Source organism: Stomoxys calcitrans, chromosome 5 (genome assembly GCF_963082655.1).
Source record: "Stomoxys calcitrans chromosome 5, idStoCalc2.1, whole genome shotgun sequence".
Lineage (NCBI taxonomy): Eukaryota > Metazoa > Arthropoda > Insecta > Diptera > Muscidae > Stomoxys > Stomoxys calcitrans.
The window spans coordinates 14,955,213-14,980,593 of NC_081556.1; the positions used below are offsets into that span (position 1 = coordinate 14,955,213).

Genomic DNA, 25,381 nt, shown 5'->3' on the forward strand with positions numbered 1-25,381 from the left:
AGATCATTAAGAACTATTTTTCCAATCTTAGAAGACAAATCTTAGCTGGACATACACTAAGATACACTAAGAAGATCATAGTGATCTTTCAATCGGAATATCCCATAGGAAATTCTTTGAACACTTCAGACCCATGCCAACCAAGAGATCCTAGAATTTATTGTGCTGAACCCGTTAGTGATCTAGCCAATCGTAAATGCCCAATTACGGATTAAGAGAGAAGAAGATAGTCTTCTCTTCTTCTCTCATCTGAAGTGGACGTCACCGCAGCGCAGAGTTCTGCATATGACGCTGAACGCCTGGGTTCGAATTTATGCGAAAACATCAGAATAGATTTTCAGCGATGGTTATCCCCGCCCCTGGCGACATTTTGTGAGGTATCGTACTGCGGCACGCCGTTTGGAATCGACTATAATAAGGAGGCTTATCATTGAGCTTAAACTTGAATCGCACAGCTCTCTTTGATATGTGAGAAGTTTGCCCCTGTTCCTTAATGGTATAATCATGTTACGGATTAAGAGACCTATAGCAATCGACTCGGCAGTATCGTCGTTAGTTTCTGTCCTGCCTTATCTTGCAAGTCAATGTCCAGAAAAGAGGTTAAAAGACGTTAAAGAGTATTTTTTTTCTTGTTTGCGACCAAACGGCTGTGCAAACATTGCAATCCTATCTTTTCAGTCAAGTGAATTATGGAATTCGGCTGTGGTTATGCTGATCTTCTCATTGCAAGTTCTTCAGCAGTTTTCTTTACGGGCAACGTTGCACTGCCCACATAACCAGGAAAGCCCATATTTCCTTAGGACAATTGACCAAAATGCATTCCATTAAGGAACAGGGGCAAACTTCTCTCACATATCAATGAGTGATAACGGGCCTCCTTTTTATGGCCGAGTCCGAACGGCCTCGAAGATTTTTGGAAAACGCTGCAGTCTGAGCTATGCTGTTGCTTGCACCCCATAATTTTCTAAAAATTTTCTCCTTAAAATCATTTATATAAATTACTAGCTGAACCCTTTTATCCGTTGAATATTGAAAAAAAAATCAGCATCGTTATCTTCTCTCAAGTGGCATTTACTTAAACCTCATATTGGCATTGGCTTAAGGGGATGAGGCGTTCCCCAAACACTTGGCCTCGAAATTGGTTGTCAAATTCGTTTTCTAATCTCAAATACCTCACATTTGAACCACATATTGGCATGGTCAAAAAATAAGTCTTGCATGGGGGGTGCTTTGCGGAAGGGGTGGATCCCCAGAAACTTGGTTCCACATTTAGACATCAGATTCGTATTCTACTCGCAAATACCTTTCATTTGAATCCCATACTGCCATGGTCGGTAAATATGTCCGATTGAGGGGTGTTTTGGGGTTTCGGGTGGTTCCCCAAACACTTGGTCCGACAATTGGATATCAGGTACGTTTTCTTATCTTAAATACCTTTCATTTGAGTCCCATATTGTTGTGATTGGTCTATATATATATTTGGAAGGTTTTGGGGGTGGGGCGGCCCCCTAAGTGCCCCATCCGAAATTTGAATACATAATATTTGTTTTTAGGTTCCTGTATGAGAGCACACAAAATTTCGCATAAATCGCACCACCCATCTCCGAGATCTGGCGCTTCGGAAAATTATGGTAAGGGGAAGGGTCCGCCCCTCAACCCTATGGTCAAGAAGGCCTTGAGGAGCTTCAAACTATTTAAGTCACCCGGACCTGATGGAATATTTCTGGCGTTACTACAAAAGGAGGCCGACTATCTGGCGCCTCATCTGGCAACTATTTTCATATTCACGTGCCTAGGACTTGCATAAACTCCGAAAGCCTGGCAGGAGGCACGGGTGGTGTTTATACCCAAGCCCAGCAAGCTAAGTTATGCGTCACCAAAGGCCTACAGGCCTGTACGCCTTACGTCCTTTCTACTCAAAACCATTAAATGCATTGTGGGTATCATAATAAAGAGTAGGACATCCAGCGAACTGCTTAAATACAAAACCGCATGCCTATGTCAAGGAAAGGTCGGTGGAGACTGTCCTGCACGAGGTTGTGCATAAAATAGAAGAATCCTTCGATGCCAAGACATACACATTGGCGGTTTGCATTGACATTGAGGGGGCGTTTAATAATGTGCGGACAGGCACATTGATCTAATCCTTAGACCAGTACCAGGTGGAACCGGGTTCTTAGAGACTGGATAAACCATATGCTAAGGAACAGGTGGATAAATTGTATGTCCCATGTGGCATAAATATAAGGAAGAAAGTGGCACAGGGGGCATTTAATCGCCACTCCTTTGGGTGACCACCATAAATAACCTATTACGAATGCTGACTGAGGAGGGATTTGAATCCGTCTGCTATGCAGACGATGTTATAATACTTCTTAGGGTTACCCCTCCGAACCAGATAAGCAGAAGTGCCGAAAGGGTCTTGCATATGGCATATGACTGGTCTAGACCCAGGGGTCTCAATGTTAATCCAGAGAAGACAGAAATATGACTGTTCACTAGGAAGACGAAGGTGGGCCAATTTGACGCACCACATTTCCTCAATAAAACGATTTCGATATCTGACAAGATCAAATACTTAGAAGCGATATTGGATAGGAAACATAATTGAAAGTGTCACATTCAGGAGCTAACTGAGAAGGCTAACAGATGTTGGGCACTATGTAGATGGGCCGTAGGCTCGAAATGAAGCCTGAATCCTAGGATAGTCCACTGGCTCTACAGGAGAGTGATTAGACCAATACTTACTGTCGCCTCAGTTGTTTGGTGGACTGCTATAGAGTTCAGGGAACATGTTGTCTTGGCGTAGGCAGAGCGATGAGGACCACGCCCACTAGAATGGATTGAGGATGGAAGCAGATCATATCATCGCGGTATAATCCAGCTGACGATAGGAATTCTGGAAGGGAAGGGAAGCTGCCGGGCCATAACGGAGTAAGGGGGAATGAAGGCCAGAGAACCGCCCTCGATAAACTTGGATAACCCGAAGCCTTTCGGGTTGACGCAATCCAAGTTTAGGGAGTGGGCGACGAATGCGCATGCAACATTTTGGAACAGCGGAAGGGTCGTTAGGACAGATCGTGGCGAGGCTATTACAGAAAGGAAGTAAGAAGGAGGTCAGTATAGCTTTTGGTGTCATAACGGGACACATAGGACTACGAGCTCATTTTGGACCGTACTTGGCACATTTGTTGGAAGTCATAACAGAACACTATATGCAAAATTTCAGCCAAATCGGACAAAAATTGGGGTTTCCAAAAATTGCAGGCACAAGAAGTCAAATCGGGAGATCGATTTATATGGAAGCTATATCAGGTTCTTGAACGATTTGAGCAGTATTCGGCACAATTATTGGAAATCATAACAGAACACTACAGCCAAATCGGACAAAAATTGCGGCTTCCAAGGGCACAAGAAATCAAATCGGGAGATCGGTTTATATGGAAGCTATATCAGGTTCTTGAGCGATTTGAGCAGTATTCGGCACAGTTATTGGAAATCATAACAGAACACTACAGCCAAATCGGACAAAAATTGTGACTTCCAGGGGCTCAAGAAGTCAAATCGGGAGATCGGTTTATATGGAACTATAACAAAATCTGAACCGATATGGCCCATCTGTTATCATCAACGACCTACATCAACATTAAGGATCCATACAAAATTTCTAGCGGCTAGCTTTAAACGTTCGGCCGCTATCATGATTTCGACAGACGGATGGACGGACATGGCTAGATCGAATCAGAATGTCAAGAGGATCCAGATTATATATATTTTATGGGGTCGCAGATCAATATTTCGAGGTGTTACAAACCGAATGACTAGATTAGTATATACCCATCCTCTGGTGGTGGGTATAAAAAATATTTTCAAATATTAAAAAGACAAACATAAAACAATTAAATAAAAAAGAAGTAAAAGCGTGCTAAGTTCGGCATGGCAGAATCTTATATATCCTTCACCATTGATTGCATCTGTCAAGTGCTTTGCCTGGTATCTTTTTATAGGCAACATGGGATATTGGATAAGAATTGCTATACTATTAGAGCTATATTAGGTTATGGAAGGATTCGGTCCATACTTGGTTTGTGTGTTGGAGACCATAGTAGAAGTCATTATGCAAAAGTTCAGCAATATCGGATAAGAATCGCGCCATACAGGGGCTCAAGCAGTTAAACCAGAAGATCGGTTTATATGGAAGCTATATCAGGTTAAAAACCGATTCAGACCGTAGTTGACATGTATGTATGTATGTTAGACCCCATAGAAAAAGTGGCTGTGCAAAATTTCAGTCAAATCGGAAAAGTGTTAAGCTCTCTGGAGGCTCAAGAAGTATAATCGGTTTATATGGGAGCTATTATTATGTTTTGGATCAATTCACATCATATTTGGCAAGCATATTTAAGATTATAGAAACAATGACTGTGCAAAATTTCAGCCAAATAAAGTAAAAGAGGTAAAATTAGGAGTTCGGTTTATATGGCAGCTATATCAGACCATATTTGACACGTATGTTAGAGGTCATAGAAACAGTGAATATGACAGATAACCTCAAATTGTCTTTGAGGCGCTGAGGTATTTTTTTCTTCAATGTATAAATTTATTATATGTATAACCAATAAAAAAAATCAGCATTACGACCTCTAGAGGCTCAAGAAGTATAAACTGGAGATCGGTTTATATGGGAGGTATATCTAAACATGGATCGCTATTGCTCATTTACAATTCCAACCGACTTACACTATAAAGAAGTTTGTGCAAAATTTCAAGGTCCTAGTTTAACTTCTTCGAAAGTGTGGTATGTGGAATGCTTTCCACATACAGACAGACCGATGAAAGGACAGACAGACTGACGGACGGACCAACATTAATGTCATGGCTATCAAAAATATATGTACTTTAAGGGTTCTACGACCAATATTTCAATGTATTACAAACGGAATGACAATGTAAGTATATCCCATTCTTATGGTGGAGGGTATAAAAACATCCATGTGGTTGATTAAGATCATCAAAAATAAAAGCGTTTTTACTTCTTTATTTCAAATAAGCTATCAAACTTGAATGATAAAGACACTTATTGAAATGGGAACACTTTGACTATGTTGTAACATGCGAAGTATAAATTACTATCTACATTTGGCACAGAATGTTATGCATATCCCAAAAATATCTATGCAAAATAAGGATATTTCAACACACATGTATTCCTTTGCATTACTTGTCTATTGCTCTTTTATTTTCCTTGCTTTTTTATTCAAATAAGTGTGAAAAGTTTTTCTTTAGTCCATTACATGTTTATTGCCCCATAGATATTTACTTTCTCTCGCTGCTACACACAATGCAATGTCGCACTTTCCGAACGAAATCCATGCTTCGCTACCTAGACATAGCTCCTTTGTAATGAATGTATGTTACAAAAAGCAACTTCCACAGTTTCTCACATGGTTTCCTTTTGTTTTATCACACTGTCACACTAATGTAATGAATCTTTATGCATTTGCATTCATATGATTACAAAGGAAACGAAAGAAACAAAAATGGCATGGAAATTTAAGCGGCCGCTTTGTTATCTTTTCATTATATGCTCGACACTTTTTGCCAGTTTTCCTTTTGTGTTTGCCATTTCTCATTTAAGCACTGCTAAACCACCATGATTATTGTTTTATTTCTTTTTTCACTTTTTGTTTATGGTTGTCTCTATTCTTTTTATTTATCACCACAAAAAAATATGAAATTTTTTCTTATCACAAAAATTGAAAGAAAAAACAAACCAAACGAAAGAAAGAACTGGAGCGAAAAAAATCCAACCGAAGAAAAAGAGACAACCAACACTTACTGGTGTTGTCGGCAAATGTTACCCATCTAAACTGGAAGCTCATCGTCATACATTTTCCTTAGACACTGAGGAAAATATGGTAAGCGGCATTGTCATGCCAGTTAGTCTGATTTTGTTTGGAAGGGGCCCCAAACCAAAGGCAACGCACTTTAATTTTTGCACATCAGCCCAAAACTCTCTTGCTTTCCTCTCTGAACTTTAACATAGACTGCACGGCAGGCACTCACGCACACAATTTCCTGGAGTTATGTTTAGCGAACGCCCAATGACTCTCTCGCTCTCTCTCCGACCGAATTTTATACTCGCATATCCTTTTTATGGTTGGGTATATATTTGCTTTGCAAATAGACAACAGACGAACAGACTGATAGACAACACAATAAAACTGCAAACACAACACACACAGCCTGCGCCTGAAGACGGCCAGCAAAAAAAAAATTAATTTAAAAACTTTCGGTTTATGTCACTGGGGAATCAACAAGAACGAGACAGAGTGCCATCACGCACACCTTGTTCGCTCGTAAATTTCCTCTCCCCAAGGAGTTGAATGCTAAAACAATAACAATATGCTGCACAAAAAAATTGCTTACACTCGAGAAAAAAATTTCTAAAGAAATGGTTCGTCGGAGCAATTATAAAGCAGTAGGGATCAATGAGCTGCACTACTACTAAGTACCAAATTTCCCTTGAACATAGCATTAAGCAATACTTCTCTCATATCAATGAGTGCAGTCCGATGAAAGTTTAAGCTCAATGACAAGGGGCCTTCTCTCTTATGCCGAGCCCGAACGGCGTGCCGCATAGCGACACCAATTGGTAGAGAAGATTTAACATGGCAGGATACCTCACAAATGTGGCCAGCATTATTAAAAGGATAACAATCGCTGAAAAATGTCCTGGTGTTTACGACAGGGTTTGAACCTAGGCATTCGACGTCATAGGTGAACATGCTATAAATAGCTTTGATCCAGCTGAACAATAAGAGGCGATAGATTGTCATCTGAGATGTTCAATACACAGCAAACGAAATGATAACTGGAACAGTTGAGTTACACAGAGTGTGCAGAGAAAAACAAAGATAACAATTTTACGGTAGAGTCAATGAATTTAAACAAATTCCTAATAATGTTATCGATTGTATGAAGCCTATCCTTAGTAAACCTAAAATAACTGTGATTCGGCTGAAGAATAGTAAGACAGCAGCAATCGACGGTTTGCCATTTAAGATTTTCAATATTTCTAAATGTAAATGAAGTTTGTTCCCTGGTGAATTGGTTTTGATAGTATACTGTCCGGAAAAATATAAGGCAGCAGGAGCGGATGGTTTGCAAAGAATCTGCTGAAGAGATGGAAAGAACAGAAACAAATGCACTACAAAATTAATTCCCTTCCAAATTATCAACTGTTTAGAGCGTAGCGTAAATAAGTGCACAATAGCTGTGGTCTGACTAAAGTTAAATAAAGGTGCTGCAGGTGCCGATGAGTTGCTTTGAGATATGCACAAAGTGTCCTGCGGAAATAAAAAGAACAATTTTTACAGTAGATGAGTTAATTACCAAACCAATTCCTAATAATTATGTAGGCAGTATACCACCCTACAAAATATAAGGCAGGAGGAGCCCATGGGTTGCCTTCTTCCTTCACTTCACTATTAACTTTTGTTAGATTTCTGCATTAAAACCCTACATTTTTTTGCCCGGTGGTCTCAGCGACATGTCGAGTGGCTCGAAATCGACCCCGGTCCCGTCCGTGTCCCCGCAGCACCCGCCTCCTAATCTTCTCTTTTGGAGATGCGAATCCCGAAGATACTAACTCTAATCATTTTCGGTATTTGTTCATGAACTCTGAACATTTCTCTAAACTTTTCGATATCAATAGCCTCCAATGCAAGGCTTTGAGCGCCGCCCTACTGTCCAGCATCCGAGTTCCAATCCTCCTTTTGGCAATGCGAATCTCACACAAAACCCCTATAACGGGCATATAGAATGATCGATACCCCGGCCGACACGGAATAACTATGAACACCACACATGCTGGAACTTTGAGCTCCGACCTGTGTGGTGTCCATCGTTATCACGGGAAGCTTAGCTTAGCGTCCACAGGGACAACACAATCAGATCCATAACGCGGTGCTGTGTGCTTAGACACGCAGAACCACTGTACAGCACTCACCGAATACGCAATATTCTTATATCGCCTATAGCACTACCCATTCAACCATTCTAACGGTCTAATGACACATTTGCCTGCAGCACTTTTTAAAGGGTGATTTTTTATCTATTATCTTTTTGGCAACACTGGTTTAAACAGCTCATGCACGTTTAGTGTTTTGTTTCACTGTCGAACATCTTCAATTTGGTCTTACAAACGAATAACGCTTGCAAATTATTGAATTTTATTAACAAAATGAGTGCTCTGTTAAGAATGTTCATCGCGCGCTTCTTCCATTATACGACGAAGCTCATTTTTGGCTCAATGGGTACGTAAATAAGCAGAATTGTCGATTTTGGAGTAAAGATCAGCCAGAAGCATTGCAAGAGCTAACAATGCATCCAGAAAAAGTCACAGTTTGGTGCGGTTCATGGGCTGGTGGCATCATTGGACCGTACTTCTTCAAAGATAACGCGAATCGTAACGTAATTGAGAATGATGAGTGCTACTCTGAGATGATATCCAACTTGTTTTGCCCAAAATGCAAGAGCTTGACTTGCATGACATGTGGTTTCAACAAGACGGTGCCACATGACACTCAGCACTCGTAACAATGGACTTATAGAAGGGCGAGTTCAGTGAATATTTTATTTCACTTTCGGCACCGGTCAATTGGCCACTTAGATCGTGCGATTTAATACTTTTAGACTACTTTTTGTGGGGCTATGTTGAAGCTCATGTCTATACAGACAAGCCTGCTTCAATTGACGCATTGTAAGACAACATTGAAGCATTTATTCGTGAGATTTCGGCCGAAATGTTGGAAAGAGTATGCCAAAATTGGACTAAGCGGATAATCAGTATGAGGCGCAGTCACGGTCAACATTTGCAGGAAGTAATCTTCAAACATTAAATTAAAGGAACCGTACTATCGATTGAAATAAATATTTCATGCATTTTTCTGAATTTTATGTGCTTTTTTAATTTTCCTGTAGCTCTTAAAAAATTATCTATTTTTACCTGTTTTCCCTTGTTCCTTAGTGGAATGTTCATCGGCAAAATTTGCATTAGCATTACCTGTTTTCCCTTTTAAATGAGTTGAATTCTCAATTCTGTTCTCTTGATTGATCAGCAAGATACGCAAATATTTCGGCCTTTACTAAAGGATATCCCTTGATTGCTTGGTTCCACTGATGGCACTTTCTCCTAATAGAAAAACGCTGTCTAGGATAGGTTTACTCCTCGGTCATTATTCATATTCCACTTCACCGCAGTAAACAGGTAATTCCAGAATTACCTCGTCATCCTCAAATATGACCATTTAGCTTAATTTCTCAACATAGCTGTTCATGACCATCATTCAAAGTAAACCACACTATTGCCTAATGATTTCACTTAGCAAATAGTTTCTGCAAGTTTATGGATCTATACCTTCGCTCATATTAATTTTCTAATATATGCACATTATCTATTTAAAAACAAATGCCTTATTAAATAAGTACCCTGTGGTTGATGATGTATTTATTAACGAACGACCTTGGTTTGTTGACTTATTCATTATCTATTAAACGGTGGTTGAAACTTTATTATATAAACTTGAGGTTTAAAAAACATTGAAGCTTAACCAAAAACATAAATATAGATGAAACAAAAACGGAAGGTAAAAATATACATAACGATCTGTAACTAATGTTATAATGTGAACCATTGCGCCATTTGGTCGATAGTTTCCAGGAATTACAAATGGGCAAAGTATTTAGCAAACGGAAGTCTTTGTATCAGCCCTGAACTGCGCAGCTTATTTTAAATATCTTTCCTTTACGAATAAGTCCCATATTGTACCAATCGGTCTATATGCCCGTCATATGGGGGGTTTTTGGATATGGTGCGGCCCCCTGACACTGGAGCCCGCATTTTTATATCATTGTCTTACTCTGATCTAAAATATCATTCGTTTAAGCCCCATATTGTACCTTTCGTTCTATATGCCCGTATTGGGGGTTCGGGGAGGAGCGTCCCCCTAGGTATTGGAACCTAAATTTAAATATGTATTTAGGCTACCATTAATGTACAAACAATAATTGGTCTAATTAGTCCACCCATTTCTCATATATCTCGCATATACGGTGAAATATGTGGTCCCTTCCTCTTCCTCTAAAGCCATATTTAAAAGGCCCTACAAATGTTTGGCCTGAGAAAATTTTTGCAAATTTTGCCTATGAACATTCCACTAAGGAACAGGGGCAAACTTCTCACATATCAATGAGTGCAGTCCGATTTAAGTCCGAACGGCGAGCCGCAGTGCGACACCTCTTTGAAGAGAAGTTTTACATGGCATTGTACCTCACAAATGTCGCCATCATTAGGAGGGGAAAACCACCGCTGAAATATTTTTTATGGTCCCGCCAGGTTTCGAACCCATGCGTTCAGCATCAAAGGCGGACGTGCTAACCTCTGCGCTACGGTGGCCTGATCTGATCTACTGACCTCATACCATAACCCAGACATGAAATTTCCAACCTCAAGACCATGATCTTAAAATTGTTTCAGTAATGGTTGTTTAGGTTGGTATTTTCCTTTGCCCCAGAACATACCATCTCTACCTACTCATCTATTCTGAACTAAGTGAGACAGTTGTTCTAGCCATATAAATCTTAGCGTTAAACCTATTTAAGTTCAAACCCAGACCATATTGCCTTTAAGTTCCTAGCTTTTGTTTTGTGATTAAGTGCGTCCGTATCCAGGTGATGACCTGTCAATATTTCTCGAGTGTTCCTTCTTTAAATAACAATAGACATTATTTCAATGCGAGCGTGTATATGTATGTGTAGGTGTATGTTTGTGCGTGTCTTAATGTTTGTATTCGCACAGCGTTATTGAGGAATTTGTTAACTTTTAATGCGACACTTCTATGAGTAGAAAGAAGTACCCCCTACCACCCATTCAAACCATATGATGTCCCGGCGATGATGATTACTATGCTACGCCTGCCCCATAAGAATTCTGTCGTCTGTCAGGGTGGGGCCCATCGACCTCACCCAACCGAGTAGTCAGTGGGTCACACGACAAGATTACAAAACAAATACCAACCCACCACGTTTGTTTGGCAAACAAAGCGGAAAACAAGAAAAACATACAATGACTGCCTAACATCATCACTAGGACAGAGAGAGCGCAAGGAGGAAGAGGAAGAGTGAGAGAAATAAAGAAAACTGTTAAAATCCTATTTAAAGCTTCATGAAAGTTAAGTTATCATTTGAATTTAGGTTATTTAAGTCACAAACGCATGACGATGCAAAAGGGAAAAAAAACACTGAAACAAATTTGAGGCAAGCAATGTTTTCGGGAAAATTTAGAAAGGAATAGCCGCATTGCTTAAATGAAAGATAATGAAAGAGATAATGAGGAAGTTAGGTAAAAAAGTAAGGACGTGGTAAGTTCGGACGGGCTTATATACCCTCCACCATGGATCGCATTTGTCGAGTTCTTTGCGCGGTATCTCATTTTAGGCAAACAAAGATCAGGCTATAGATTCGGATTGAGACCATATTAGACTTGTATGTTGAAGGTTATGGGAGAAGCCGTTGTACAAAATTTCAGCTAAATCGGATAAGAATTGCGCCCTCTAGAGGCCAAGATTTCCGATCGGTTTATACGGTATCTCATTTTAGGCAAACAAAGATCAGGCTATAGATTCGGATTCAGACCATATTAGACATGTATGTTGAAGGTTATGGGGGAAGCCGTTGTACAAAATTTCAGCCAAATCGGATAGGAATTGCGCCCTCTAGAGGCCAAGATCTCCGATCAGTTTATATGGTAGCTATATCAGGTTATAGACCGATTTAAACCATACTTAGCACAGAAGTTGGAAGTCATAACCAAACACTTCGTGCAAAATTTAAGCCAAATAGGATAAGAATTGCACCCTCTAGAGGCTCAAGAAGTCAAGATCCCAGATCAGTTTATATGGCAGCTATATCAGGTTATGTACTAATTTGAACCATACTTAGCACAGTTTTTGGAAGTCATAACAAAACCCTTCAAGCACAATTTCAGCCAAATCGGATAAGGATTGCGCCCTCTAGAGGCATAAAAAGTGAAAATCTCAAATTGGCTTATATGGCAGCTATATCAGGTTATGGACCGATTTGACCCATTTACCATCCCAACCGACCTACACTGATGGCTCCAAGATGGAGTCGGAAAGGCTATGGCAAGAATGTTGGACGGCAATGGCAAGAAGACGGTTGAGTGTTCGATCGGCAGAGATCTTACCATTACGATAGGCGCAACCGAAATCGTGGTAAGAGAACTTCCACCCTCAAAACACAGGATTTATATGGATTGTAGGATGGTGCCCAAGACCCTGAATCCGAGCACCCTGAGGAAATTCGGATGAGCTGGGGAAGGTATCAGATAAACTGGCGCCGAAATCGGTTCAAGAAAATATCTTCAGGACTGACTCTCCCAAAATGTAAGACTAGAAAACTGCTTTTGAGGACGGTGAGATATCGCTCTTTATTGATGGCTCTAAGATGAAGACGGGGAGGCAATTGGAAGAGGATTGGATTCTGAAGGAGGACGGATATGTTTAATGTTTCATACACGTGATTCAAACCTGAGGAAAGTCTTGACTAACCGATCTCAACGAGATTATGATAGAATATTTCCTGACAGAGAAGATTGGGCAGCTTTGGGCATGTTTGAGAACGATGGTAGAGATAGGGACGCAACTCAAATGTAATGATGTCGGCTTATTGTTCAGACTGACGGTCAAGTGTTCCATCGGCAAAGATCTTACAATACGATAGGGGCAACCAAAGTCGTGGGAAAAGTACTTCCACCCACAAAACTCAGGATTAATGTGGATTGTAGGATGGTACTCAAGCATCCTAGCACCCTTAATAAATTTGGAGCCCACCGTAGAGCAGTGGTTAGCAAGTCCACCTATGATTCTAAAAGGTTTAAATCTTGGCGGGAACACCAGAAAAAATGTTCAGCGATGGTTATCCCCTCCTATATGACATGTAAAAACTTCTACCCATAGAGGTGTCGCACTGGGGCACGCCATTCGGACTCGGCTCAGCACTCATTGATATGTGAGACGTTTGGCGCTGTTCTTTAATGGAATGTTCATCGGCAAATTAACATTTTGCATAAATTTTGGAGCTCTTGACATAGCGATACCCTTGGGCCTCAAACACGATAATATTCCGGGTAATGAGAAGATGAACGAATACGTCTGAAAGTATCGTCCTCTGCGAACGAGCCAAGTGCTGAGGTAATGGTAAGGTGGAAATCTATACATGGATGCCAGATTGCCTGACTTAGATTGGAAAAGGATGTATGAACTGCTTGCTTTCGACCAGAGGTCATTGAGTTCTATTACAGGGTTCATAACTGGGCATTGCCCGATGGGTTCTATGGCGGCACCCAAAGAAATTTAGCATAGTAAGGACTGGAGAAATTATTTGGACATTCGAAATTATGGGGATTCGGTTATGCCATGTTAATGGTCAGGTCTGCAGATGCACAGACTCTTAGGTTAGGTTGAAAAGTGGGTGCGGATGTCAATCCGGCCCATGCCACTAGGGGCATACCCCTAAGACAGTAATCGGCTTGTTGTGCACTCTAAATACTAAAAAAAAGTAAGCTCGAAAAAGAAAATCTACCTTAGAAATTCCTTGCTACTTACAAAATCCTTAATTGTTTTCCATGCCACGCCCCTAAGTTGGTTCATGTCTGGTATAGTGTCCCCACTTAAGTGCCGGTATTTGTTAAACGCGAAAGCCGGGCAATGACATAGGAAATGCTCCAACTTCTCATCACCTTCCCCGCATGCCCTACACATGCTATCACTTGCCGCACTGATTTTAAATAAGTAAGTTCTTAGTCCTATGTGTCCCTTTAAGATATCAATAGCTATACTGACCTCCTTCTTACTTCCTTTCAGTAATAGCCTCGTCTTCTCATAGGATTTTCGCAGTAATACCGACCGTTTCGCAGTTCCACAGGGTTGCATGCGCATTCGTCGCCCACGCCCTTAACTCGGACTGCGTCGTCCCGACACAGACTCTTAAGTAGACGTTTCTTATCTGATCCAGAGATAATCTAGCAAAGGTATGACTGTATTCTCCCCAAATACAAGAGGGATGCGCAATGCGATTGCCACATATATGAGCGTATGGTATAAGCTTATGCTTCCCACCCTCTTCTTTCCTTTCGTTTTATACCCACCACCAAAAGATGGGGTATGCTAAGCTAGTCATTTTGTTTGCAATACCTCGAATTATTGATTTGTGACCCTGTAACCCCCGTAGTATATAAATTTTTGATCGTCTTGACATTTATTTTAAGTCGATCTACCCATGTCCACCGCAGCGCAGAGGTTAGCATGTCCGCCTATGACGCTGAACGCCTGGATTCGAATCCTGGCAAGACCATCAGAAAAATTTGCAGCGATGGTTTTGCCCTCCCAATGCTGGCAACATTTATGAGGTACTTTGCCATATAAAAACTTCTCTCGCACTGCGGCACCCGTTTGGCCTCGGCTATAAAAGAAGGCCCCTTGTCATTGAGCTTAAAAACTTGAGTCGGACTGCACTCATTGACATGTGAAAAGTTTACCCCTGTTCCTTAGTAGAATGTTGCCAAAATTACGATAGCAGTCGATATCCCATTGATATTTCGTACAAAGACTTGTTATTGATGTAGGTCGTTGGGGTTTAGTTCAGGTATAGCTCCCATATAAACCGATCTCCTGATTTGACTTCTTGAGCCCCTGGAAACCGCAATTTTTACCTTATTTGCCTGAAATATTGAACGGTGTGTTTTGTTGTGAATTCCAACAACTGTGCCAAAATAAGGTCAAAATCAGTCAATAACCTGATATATCACCCATATTGACCGATCTCCCAATTTGACTTCTTGAGCGTCCCGAAGCAGCAATTTTTGTCCGATTTGGCTAAAATTTTGCACGTGGTGTTCTGTTACGACTTACAACAACTGTGCCAAGTACGGTTCAAATCGGCCTATAACTTGATATAGCTCCCATGTACCCCGATCTCCCAAATTGACCTCTTGAGTATCTGGAAGCCGCGAATGTTATCCGATTTGGCCAAAATTTTGCACGGTGTGCTTTGTTATGACTTCCAATATTCATGTTAAGTTTTTTCCAAATCGGTCTATAACCTTTTATAGCGCCCATATAAACTCATCTTCCAATTAGTCTTCTGTCTTCTTCTAAAAGCTTGAGCTTTTCGGCATGTGCCCTGTAACTAAGTTAATTTGTAGGAGAATCAATGGAGGTGGATTCCCAAAATTCGGCCCTGCCGAACCTAGCAGTTTCTTAGTTTTTCTTTTTCCCTTTTTTTGTTATCATTAACTTTTCTCAATGTAGGGTGTTGGCATCTTCTCGAAACAAAAGAGAGCAAAGGGAAGTAAGGTTCAACGAATCGCTACAGTGATAATGGACTTGTCTCATCATCGCCAAAAATGTATGGCCTCATGGGGAAATCCTTGTTTTTGGGTAAATTTTACTTGTTGGCAATTTTTCTATAAACCCGAAAAAAAAAATCAACCAACGAAGAGGAAATCCTCTATGTCCTTATACGAAGACATATTACACAATGATGACTTTGGCAGATTTATCAAAAAGCAAAAGCATGTTGAGCCATTAATGTCACCTTGTCTAGAGGCAGTGGTGATTTGTCTTCAAAAAAACCCAAAATCAAACAAAAAAAAATTGGGAGGAGCACACTTTTTAGTTTTTTTTTTTTCATCTCCATCTACTGCAAAACTAAAACGTTCTCAATTTAAGCCAACAACATTTTCCATCAAATATAAGTGCAAAAAAATCTATTGTAGTTTTGCCTTTATGCCATAGTTTCCTTTTACATTTAGAAAGACGTGAAAAGAGCTGGGTGGAAGAAAAAAAAACAAACAGAACAGAAACAGGGTTTACAAATGGGAAAACCCATTGTATCAGCAACAATTCCATGGAGGGAAATAAACAAAATGAATGAAACTAACAACAAATTGTAAAAGTTTAACAAAATCTACATACACATACATACACATGCTTCTAAACTAGCATATATGTATATGTAAATATGTAGTTGGATACAAACACATAAGAAAAAAAAATAGTCTAATATGGTATATGGGTATATAGGAAAATACGTTGGGGTTTATATAAATGAATGGCCTTGAACTGAAAACGCAAAAACTGTGTTTTTATTTCATGATGATATTGATGATGATGCACTTAAGCATTTCCCTAAAACTACGATCGATATTGTCCAAGAACAACAATGAACAGTTAAAATACGAAAAATTCTAATTTTTCAAATTAAGAGCCAGAATCTTGAAATATTAAACCCTGACCCAGAAGAGGGTTTCAGATTCAGAGGCTTACAAATCTTCTTAATTGAAAAGTTTCCCTCTAACATTTCATTAGAAAAGAGCGTTGCGACTTTTATCATATCAGTGAATGCTGTTTTTACCTCAATGGTTTTGGGGTTCAAGCAGCGTCTCTCTGGGCGACACCTCTTGACAAACGCGGCAAGTATTAGTAACTACCTCCAAGATTTTCTTGTACATAACTTAGCTGTAGATTTTCTCTGTTGTAGGAGAGGTTGCCTATACCTATGTCGCAGATCTCTCATCGAAATGGCTGAACAGTTTAAAATTCACCTGTTCTGGGTGCCGGGGCACAGAGATATCCTAGGGAATTGTAGAGCGGCCGAGCTTTGGAGACTAGGAACAACCTTACACATTCCAGGCGAACTGGAATCTGTGGGTATGTCTCTTGCGACATGTAAGCAAAGTCTTCAGGATCAGACTTAAAGGACAACGGATTATAGATTATCACAAATCGGTAGTGGGCAATCCAAAATTATAAGGCCTAATCTAGACTTGAAGAGGTCTACCGCTTTATTGTCCCTGGCTAGAACGGACGTCTCAGACATTGTCTCCGTCATGACAGGTTTGGAGAAAAATGCCGACTGAAGGTTGCCAGTAGTAACTTTTGCCGAAGATGTGAGGACATCGAGGAAGAAGAGATTGTAAAACATCTGCTGTGTGTGTGTCCCGCACTGGCAGTCAGTAGGAATTCCACTTTAGGTTCTCATTTCCTTGAGAACATGTTTGATTTAGCAAATGTGAACATTCGCAAGTTGTTGGGTTTTTAAAGCGATCTGTATGGTTCGAAGGTAGAATCTTCCTTCATCTGTCCCTGTGGTATCACAATGGATGAAAATCTTTATGTGGGGTCCGATGGCAGACTGCCACTTAAACCTTACCTCACCTGAATTTACAATCTGACTAAGAAAAGGAACTGGGAAAGGGCTTAAAGAACAAAGGACGCTTCAGACTATTGGCCCTAAATAAAATTTATCAAATTCAAACACCTCTGTCAAAGACCATTTTTTAGATTCAAATACTTTGCCTATCGGCCTATATATCCTTTTGTGGGGGTTTTTCTTTTTGGGTTAGTGTCCCAGATGCTTGATTAATATCAGATACACACTCTACCCTTAATTTGAGTCCCATATTGCCCCGTTTGGCCTACTTGTCAATTTGGATGGCCTAAAGTTTAAGTGGGGGGACATACCAAATGCTTGGTGTCATATTTTTATATAATACTTTTACTCTTCTTCCAAATATCTTTCATTTATTTCCCATATTGTACCAATAGGAAATTAGGTCCCTGTGGGTAGGTTTTACGATAAGGCGTTCCCCCAATTTGCATGCCAAAAATGGCCAATATCTTGGTTTTTTTTAATACTTAGGGCTCCAAATTGAATAGAATCGGGAAGGGAGTGAGCCGTACAATATTTCCTGTAAACAGTTTCAGCCCACTATTTCCCAGTTGGCCACAGCGGGTCGTTATCTTGGAAATAGGGAGCATCATAGATAAAAATGACCCAATTTTGCCAAAAATAGCCTATATTTTGGTTTCTTTAATACTTAGGGCTCCGAATTGAATAGATTCGGAAAGAGCGTGAACCGTATTATATTTCCTGTAAGCGGTTTCAGCCCACTATTTCCCAGTTGGCCACAGTGGGCCATTATTCTGGAAAATAAGGCATCATATATAGGAATGACCAAAATTTGCCAAAAATGTCCAATATCTTGGTTTCTTTAATACTTAGGGCTCTGAATTGAATATATTCGGGAAGTTCGTAAACCGTTTTATATTTCCTGTAAACAGTTTCAGCCCACTATTTCCCAGTTGGCCACAGTAGGTTATTTACTGTGAAAAATGGGGCATCATATGGAAAAATTACAAAATTTTTCCAAAAATGGCCAATATCTTGGTTTCTTTAATACCGAGGGCTACAAATTGAATAGAATCGGAAAGGGCGTGAACCGTTTTATATTTCCTGTAAACGGTTTCAGCCCACTATTTCCCAGTTGGCCACAGTGGGCCATTATCTCTGCAAAATGGGGCATGATATAAAAAAATAACCAAATTTTGCCAAAAATTACCAATATCTTGGTTTCTTTAATACTTAGGCCTCCAAATTGAATACATTCGGAAAGAGCGTGGTTCATATTATATTTCCTGTAAACGGTTTCAGCCCACTATTTCCCAGTTGGCCACAGTAGGTCATTTACTGTGAAAAATGGGGGCATCATATGGAAAAATTACCAACTGTTGCCAAAAATGGCCAATATCTAGGTTTCTACTAAGGACTCCAAATTGAATAGATTCGGAAAGAGCGTGGTCTAAATAATATTTCCTATAAACAGTTGTATCTCACTTTTTCTCAGGCTTAAGAAGTCAAATACGGGGATCAGTTTATATGGAAGCTATATCCAAATCTGAACCAATATGGCCCATTTGCAATCCCCAACGCCCTACATCAATAAGAAGTATCAGTGCATCATTTCAAGTGGCTAGCATCATGCATTCGACCGCTATCGTGATATTGACAAACAGACTCATGTATACATGACTAGATCGACTCAGAATGTCAAGACTATCCAGAATATATATATTTTCGAAGTGCTACATGCGCAATGACTAGATTAGTATACCCCCATCCTTAGGTGATGGGTATAAAAATTGGGGACTACAATGGGCCATATCGGTTCAGATTAGGATATAGCCCCCATATAAGCCGATTATATTTTAGCCCCTAGAGGGTGAAATGCGGTTGCAAAAATTGCACATGGGCTTTTACCAAGACCTGCAACATTCATACAAGATGTTCTTTTGGTATGTAGTCCGGATTTTTATGAAAAATCTAAATTTTCCCATCTATTGTTTGACAAATGGGTTGGTATATTGCATTTATGACTTATCTGTAAAATTTAGTTTATTTTATATTTTTTTTGGAAATAATTGGTTTTTATTTTTTGACATTATTCAAGGATGTGTTTGTTTAGCACAATTTAGGCATTTATTATAGCTCAAATGCTTTGAGTGACTCGTTTTTGTGGCAAACGAGTCGTTTTCAGAGCATTATAAAGGGAAAACGAGTCGTTTGATCAAAAAAGCTTTGAACTGAACATCGAATTATATTAATTTATGTTTTAAGCTTTGTTATTTATGTAGATATTGATATATAATTAGAAAAAGTAAGAAAAATAAACAAACTTTACTTACGTCATTTTGTTGTAAAATTATGTTAAAAACTTTAGCTTAAAATGTTGACGAAAATTTTGTTTTAGTTCTTCCAACGACGACGACTACGACGAAAGTTTAAAAGGAATGAAGCAGCAGGATGTTGACGTGTACTCGATCACTCCAAGAGATTAGTTAACGTTATGTTGAACAGGATATCGATATCGAATATAAAAGTTCCGACGACAATAGTGTATTATTGTGTGTGTTTGGGGGGTTTGTAAAATTGTATATATTAATTATATATAATACAAAAAACGTTGTTCCTTCGCCTAGGGATAATAGGGATTGTATATACCCTAATATATATTGTATATATATATATTGTATATATGATTTAATCTCTCCTTATGTATGTAAATCGATCTCCTCTGCAGTGCTGTTTGCTTTTTTTTGAATCTCTGGTGATACAATATGATTGTATCGTTTGGTATCTCCTTATTACTCTTCGTTGAATGTGTGGCGAGTATTGTATTGTATATAATATTGTGGTTGCCGTGGTATTTTGCTATTTTCTATTGTTGTATTTATTTATGATTTTTTATTGGTAATGGGATTTGCTGTATTATGGTAACGAATACTATTGCGTTGCTGATTTAATTTTATATATTAGTATTATATTATTATTATTATTTATATCTATTGGTTTTTGTAATTTATTTTTTAATATATATTTGAATATATAATATATTGGTGTATATATAGCAGTTGTAGTAAGACTTTTGGTTGTTTGTTGTTTATTGTTGTTGTATTTATTTTTACGCCATTCACTTGTGGTTCTTGTATAGATTTTTTCAAGTCTTTACGTTGTTGCAGTTGTTATTGTGTTACTTATTATTATTACATATATCCTTGGTAGAGATGATGTTGATTTGTTATTGCTACTAATAAACGCCTAAAGGGGAATTCTTTATGTTATGAGATCTGCAATGAGAAAATGAAACAACAAAGTTTAGATTAGTACATGAAGAACAAAAATTAGAAGAACAATATAAAACATTGCAGAATGATCGAAATTCAATACATACTAAGGAAGGTTAGTGGAAAACTATTCAAACCTGGCTGTAGAAATTTTGTTATTTTCATTACTGTCATTAACTCAAATCCAGAAATGTACATCAAGTATAGGTTATGTTTAAGTGGCAGTCTGCCATCAGACTCACATAGACGTTTTCGTCCATTGTGATACCACAAGAAGAAGGAAATTGCCTTCTAGTTCCTTCCGTTGAACCATCCAGATCGCTTTAAAAAGCCTAACAACTTGCGAATATTCACATTCGCTAAATCAGACAGTTTCTCAAAGAAATGAGAAACTAAAGTGAAACTCCTTCTGACTGCTAGTGCGGAACACACACACAGAAGGTGTTCTATATCCTTTTCTTCTTCGATGTCCTCACAGCTTCTGCAAAAGTCGTTGCTCCGATTACAGAGTGACACAATGACAGAGACGTCTGTTCTAGCCACTGACAGCAAAGCGGTACACCTCTTTAAGTCTAGGCCACATAGTTTTGGAAAGCTCACATTCGTTGTCCTTCGAGACAGGTCCTGAAAACTTAGCTTAAATGTCGCTAGAGACATACCTACAGATTCCAGTATCCCTGGAATGTGTAGGGTATTTCCTTATCTCGCAAGCTCGTCCGCTTTACAATTCCCTGGGATATCTTTGTGGCCCGGCACCCAGAACAAATGAATTTTGAACTGTTCAGCGACCTCGTTAAAAGATCTGCGACAGTCGAGGGCGCTTTTTGTGTTCAGAAATACGTTCTCCAGGGGCTTAACTGCCTGGCTGTCTGAGAAGATATTTATGCCAATCATCGTAATGACACTATATCTTAGCCATTCCATCGCTTCCTTAATTGTAAGGATCTCCACTCGATACACACTGCAGTGGTCGGTTAACCTTATCGATATGACCAATTCTAGATCTTTAGAGTACACCCCAAAGCCCATCTGGTCGTTTAGTTTGGAACCATCCATATATCGTAGTTCCAATCGGTTCTATCAGGAATAGTGGTACAATACTTTTTATCCAAACTGCCTGGAACATCGGATATTGCATCAAGAATAAGACAGTGTCCTCAGCCGCCATATGACCAATGAGAAAGCTCCCTTAACCTCACGGCAGTGGTCTCTCCAATTTGTCTTGCCACAATGTCCAGAGGCATAAAATGTAGCATTAAATTATGTGCATCAGTTGGTGTAGTCCTCATTGCGGCTGTGATGCACAAACAAGCCATCCTTTGGATCCGGCTAAGTATTGAGAAGTAAGTGGACTTTTGAAGCGCCGTCCACCAGACCACAACATATAGCATTATAGGTCTGACAACTGCAGTATATACCCAATGCATGACACGAGGTCTAAACCCCCAACTTTTGCCAATGGCTCTCTTGCAGGTGTATAGGGCAAGAGTTGCCTTTCTTGCCCTTTCCAAAATTTTGGATTTGAAGTTCAATTTCCTCTCTAGCAAAAAACCGAGGCATTTTCCGCTTTCTGTAAATCAAACATTCTCTCCACCCAAGGAGACCGGTTCCACTGTAGGCAACTTGAATCTCCTGCTAAAAAGAACTACGTATGTCTTGCACGGGTTTACACCCACACCACTTTCGGTAGCCCACTTCGCTGTTGCACGTACAGCTTCCTGAAGTATATCTCTTAGAGTGCTCGGAAACTTCCCCTAACCGCAATTGCCACGTCATCAGCATACGCGATCACTTTTACACCCTTTTCTTCCAGAGAAACACAATATATAGTTAATGACTATATTCCGCAGTAAAGGAGACAGTAAACTTCCTCGAGGTGTTCCTCTGCTGACCCGTGTAAAACTCCTTGATGATTGTCGTCGGTTTTACATCATTGAAAGCACCTTTAATGTCAAGAAATGCTACCATTGTATATTCCTTGACAATGAGAGAACCCTCTAAGTCGTGTAGGGCTATTTCAGTGGATTTGACTTTACTACAATATATGCATGCTGCTGCCGCGACAGGCGATCTCTAGGGATCTGTGCCCTAAGATATGTTTCTATCAACCTCTCAAGAGTCTTCACCATGAAGGATGACAGACTAATAGGACGAAAATCTTTCGCCTTCGTGTGGTAGGGTTTTCCTGCTTTCGGAATGAAAATTACCTTAGCGTTCCTCCATCCCACAGGTATATATGACATTCAGTGAACCAGTCTATCAGACACAGCTTGTAATTCAACCGGAGATACATCATCAGAGCCTGACGACTTAAAGAAGTCGAAATTTCTTAACGCCCAAAGGATTTTCGTCTCAGACACAATTTCCCTATTAGCCTCCGACGATTGCATACCACTGACAACCTTTTCTGACGCCCCCTTGTCCGTTGGAGAACCTCGAGAAATGTGTATCAACGAGTAGTTCTAGTGTTTCCTCACTAGACATTGTCCATACATTGTCCGGTTTCTGAATATACCCCATTGTAATAGATCTCGAGGACAGAGTCTTCTTTAGTCTAGAGAATCTTCTTTAGTCGTCAGTCTTTAAAAATAGAGATATTAAGCTGAAACTTTGCATAGTTTTTTTTTTTTTGTCCATAAGCAGGGTAAGTTTGAAGATGGGCTATATCGAACAATATCCTAATATAGCCCTCATATAGATCGATCCGCTGATTTAGGGTTTAAGGCCCATAAAAGCTACATTTATTATCCGATTTTACTGAAATTTGGGACAGTGACTTGTTTTAGGCACCTCGACATCCTTCTTCAACTTGGCTCAGATCGGTCCAGATTTGGATATAGCTGCCATATAGACCGATCCCTTGATTTAAAGTTTTGGGGCCATTAAAGCCGCATTTATTATCCGATTTCGCCAAAGTTTGGGACAGTGAGTTGTGTTAGGTTCTTCGACATTTTTCTTGAACTTGGCCCAAATCGGGCCAGATTTTGATATAGCTGTCAAATAGACCGATATCTCGATTTAAAGTCTTGGCCCCATAAAAGGCGCATTTATAATTGATTTCACTGAAGTTTGACACAGTGAATTACGGTAGGCTTTTCGACATCCATGTCGTATATGGTTCAGATCGGTTTATTTTTAGAGCACCCGCCCGAACTTAACGTCTTTTTACTTGTTTAGCTATCAATGAAGCAACGATATCAATTGAAATGCCACAATAATGACCAAAGGATATTAGCCTTGCTATTATCAATCCTCTCCCATTGACCTTCTTTTATTTATTCGAATAGTATTCCTCTCCACAAACAAACAGCCAATTTTTAAAGTACAATAACCTCTTCTATTCTATGCCATACTAGTCGGAGCAGCACAAAAAACTTCAAGGCTCTTTTACAATAGTTCCAGCCTTGCAGTAGTAGGAACTTTTGTGCAAGCAAATGAAAGGAAGCCAATGACGACCACATTGTACTAATAGACAATTCCCCTACAAAATTCAAAAAAAAAAAACAAAAAAACATTTCCGAATAGATATTTGAAAATGTCAGCCAAACGATAGCGTGAAAAAAAAAATTAGGAAAAAAAAAACAATAGATTTTACAAAAAAAAATGATTTATGTCGTTTTTGGCTTATATGACTCTTGGACTAAATAAGGCAGAAATTTGTGCTAAAGACTTTTTTCAAATGCCTGAGCCATTCATTGTTGGGAAAAATTGATTTATTGCATTTTAAATGGATAGTGGTTGGAACATCCAGCAAATTGAATATCGGTGGATGTGTGGATGATGGTCATTGTGCTTATCTGAATATATCTGGGGGGATTGGATAGAGAATACTTGAGTGCTAAAAATAGAAAAAGACTTAGAAAAAAAAAACCCACAATGAACTGAAATATAGGGTTGCCCAAAAAGTAATTGCGGATTTTCAAGAAAGTAAATGCATTTTTAATAAAACTTATAATGAACTTTAATCAAATATACTTTTTTTACACTTTTTTTCTAAAGCAAGCTAAAAGTAACAGCTGATAACTGACAGAAGAAAGAATGCAATTACAGAGTCACAAGCTGTGAAAAAATTTGTCAACGCCGACTATATGAAAAATCCGCAATTACTTTTTGGGCAACCCAATTAAAATGCCTTAATGAGGAAAAAACAAGTAAAAGGGCGTTAAGTTAGGCCGGGCCGAACTTTGGATACCCACCACCTCGAGTATATATGTAAACCACCTTCCGTCATAATCCGGTGAAAAATGCATAATTTATGCCCCCATAGCAGCTTTATTAAAATATGGTCCGATTTGGACCAAATTTGACACGGATATTGAGAGATCTAATAAGTACAAGTCATTGTTCAATTCTGAAGAACAAAATATTGGTCTCTTTGGTAGCCATATCCACATATAGACCGATCTGAACCATAAACGACAAGGATGTCGAAAAGCCTAACATAAGTCACTGTTTCAAATTTCAGCGAAATCGGAATTTAAATGTGCTTTTTATGGGGCTAAGACTTTAAATCGAGAGATCGGTCTATATAGCAGCTATATCCAAATCTGAACCGATCTGGGCCAAATTGAAGAAGGCTATCGAAGGGCCTAACACAACTCGCTGCCCCAAATTTCGGCGAAATCGGACAATAAATGCTCCTTTTATGGGCCTAAAACCTTAAATCGAGAGTTCGGTCTATATGGCAGCTATATCTAAATCTGAACGGGTCTGGACCAAATCGAAGAAGGACGTGGAAGGGCCCAACACAACTCATTGTCCCAAATTTCGGCGAAATCTGAAAATAAATGCACTTTTTATGGACCCGAGACCTTAAATCGAGGGATCGGTCTATA

General features: G+C 39.4%; 1 protein-coding gene across 2 annotated transcripts in view; it reads right to left on the reverse strand.

The window, feature by feature from the left end:
- Nucleotides 1–19,939, reverse strand: part of LOC106080713 (protein enabled) — an 80,973-nt gene extending 61,034 nt beyond the window's left edge. The window contains exon 1 of one of the 2 annotated variants that reach the window (XM_059369033.1): nt 19,608–19,939. In XM_059369033.1, the coding sequence (XP_059225016.1) occupies nt 19,608–19,612 (5 nt within the window). In that variant the 5' untranslated portion in view covers nt 19,613–19,939. Of the gene's footprint in view, nt 1–5,320; nt 5,461–19,607 lie in introns of those variants that run through there. The other variant, XM_059369031.1, reaches the window with a different exon arrangement.
- Nucleotides 19,940–25,381: the final 5,442 nt, after the last annotated feature.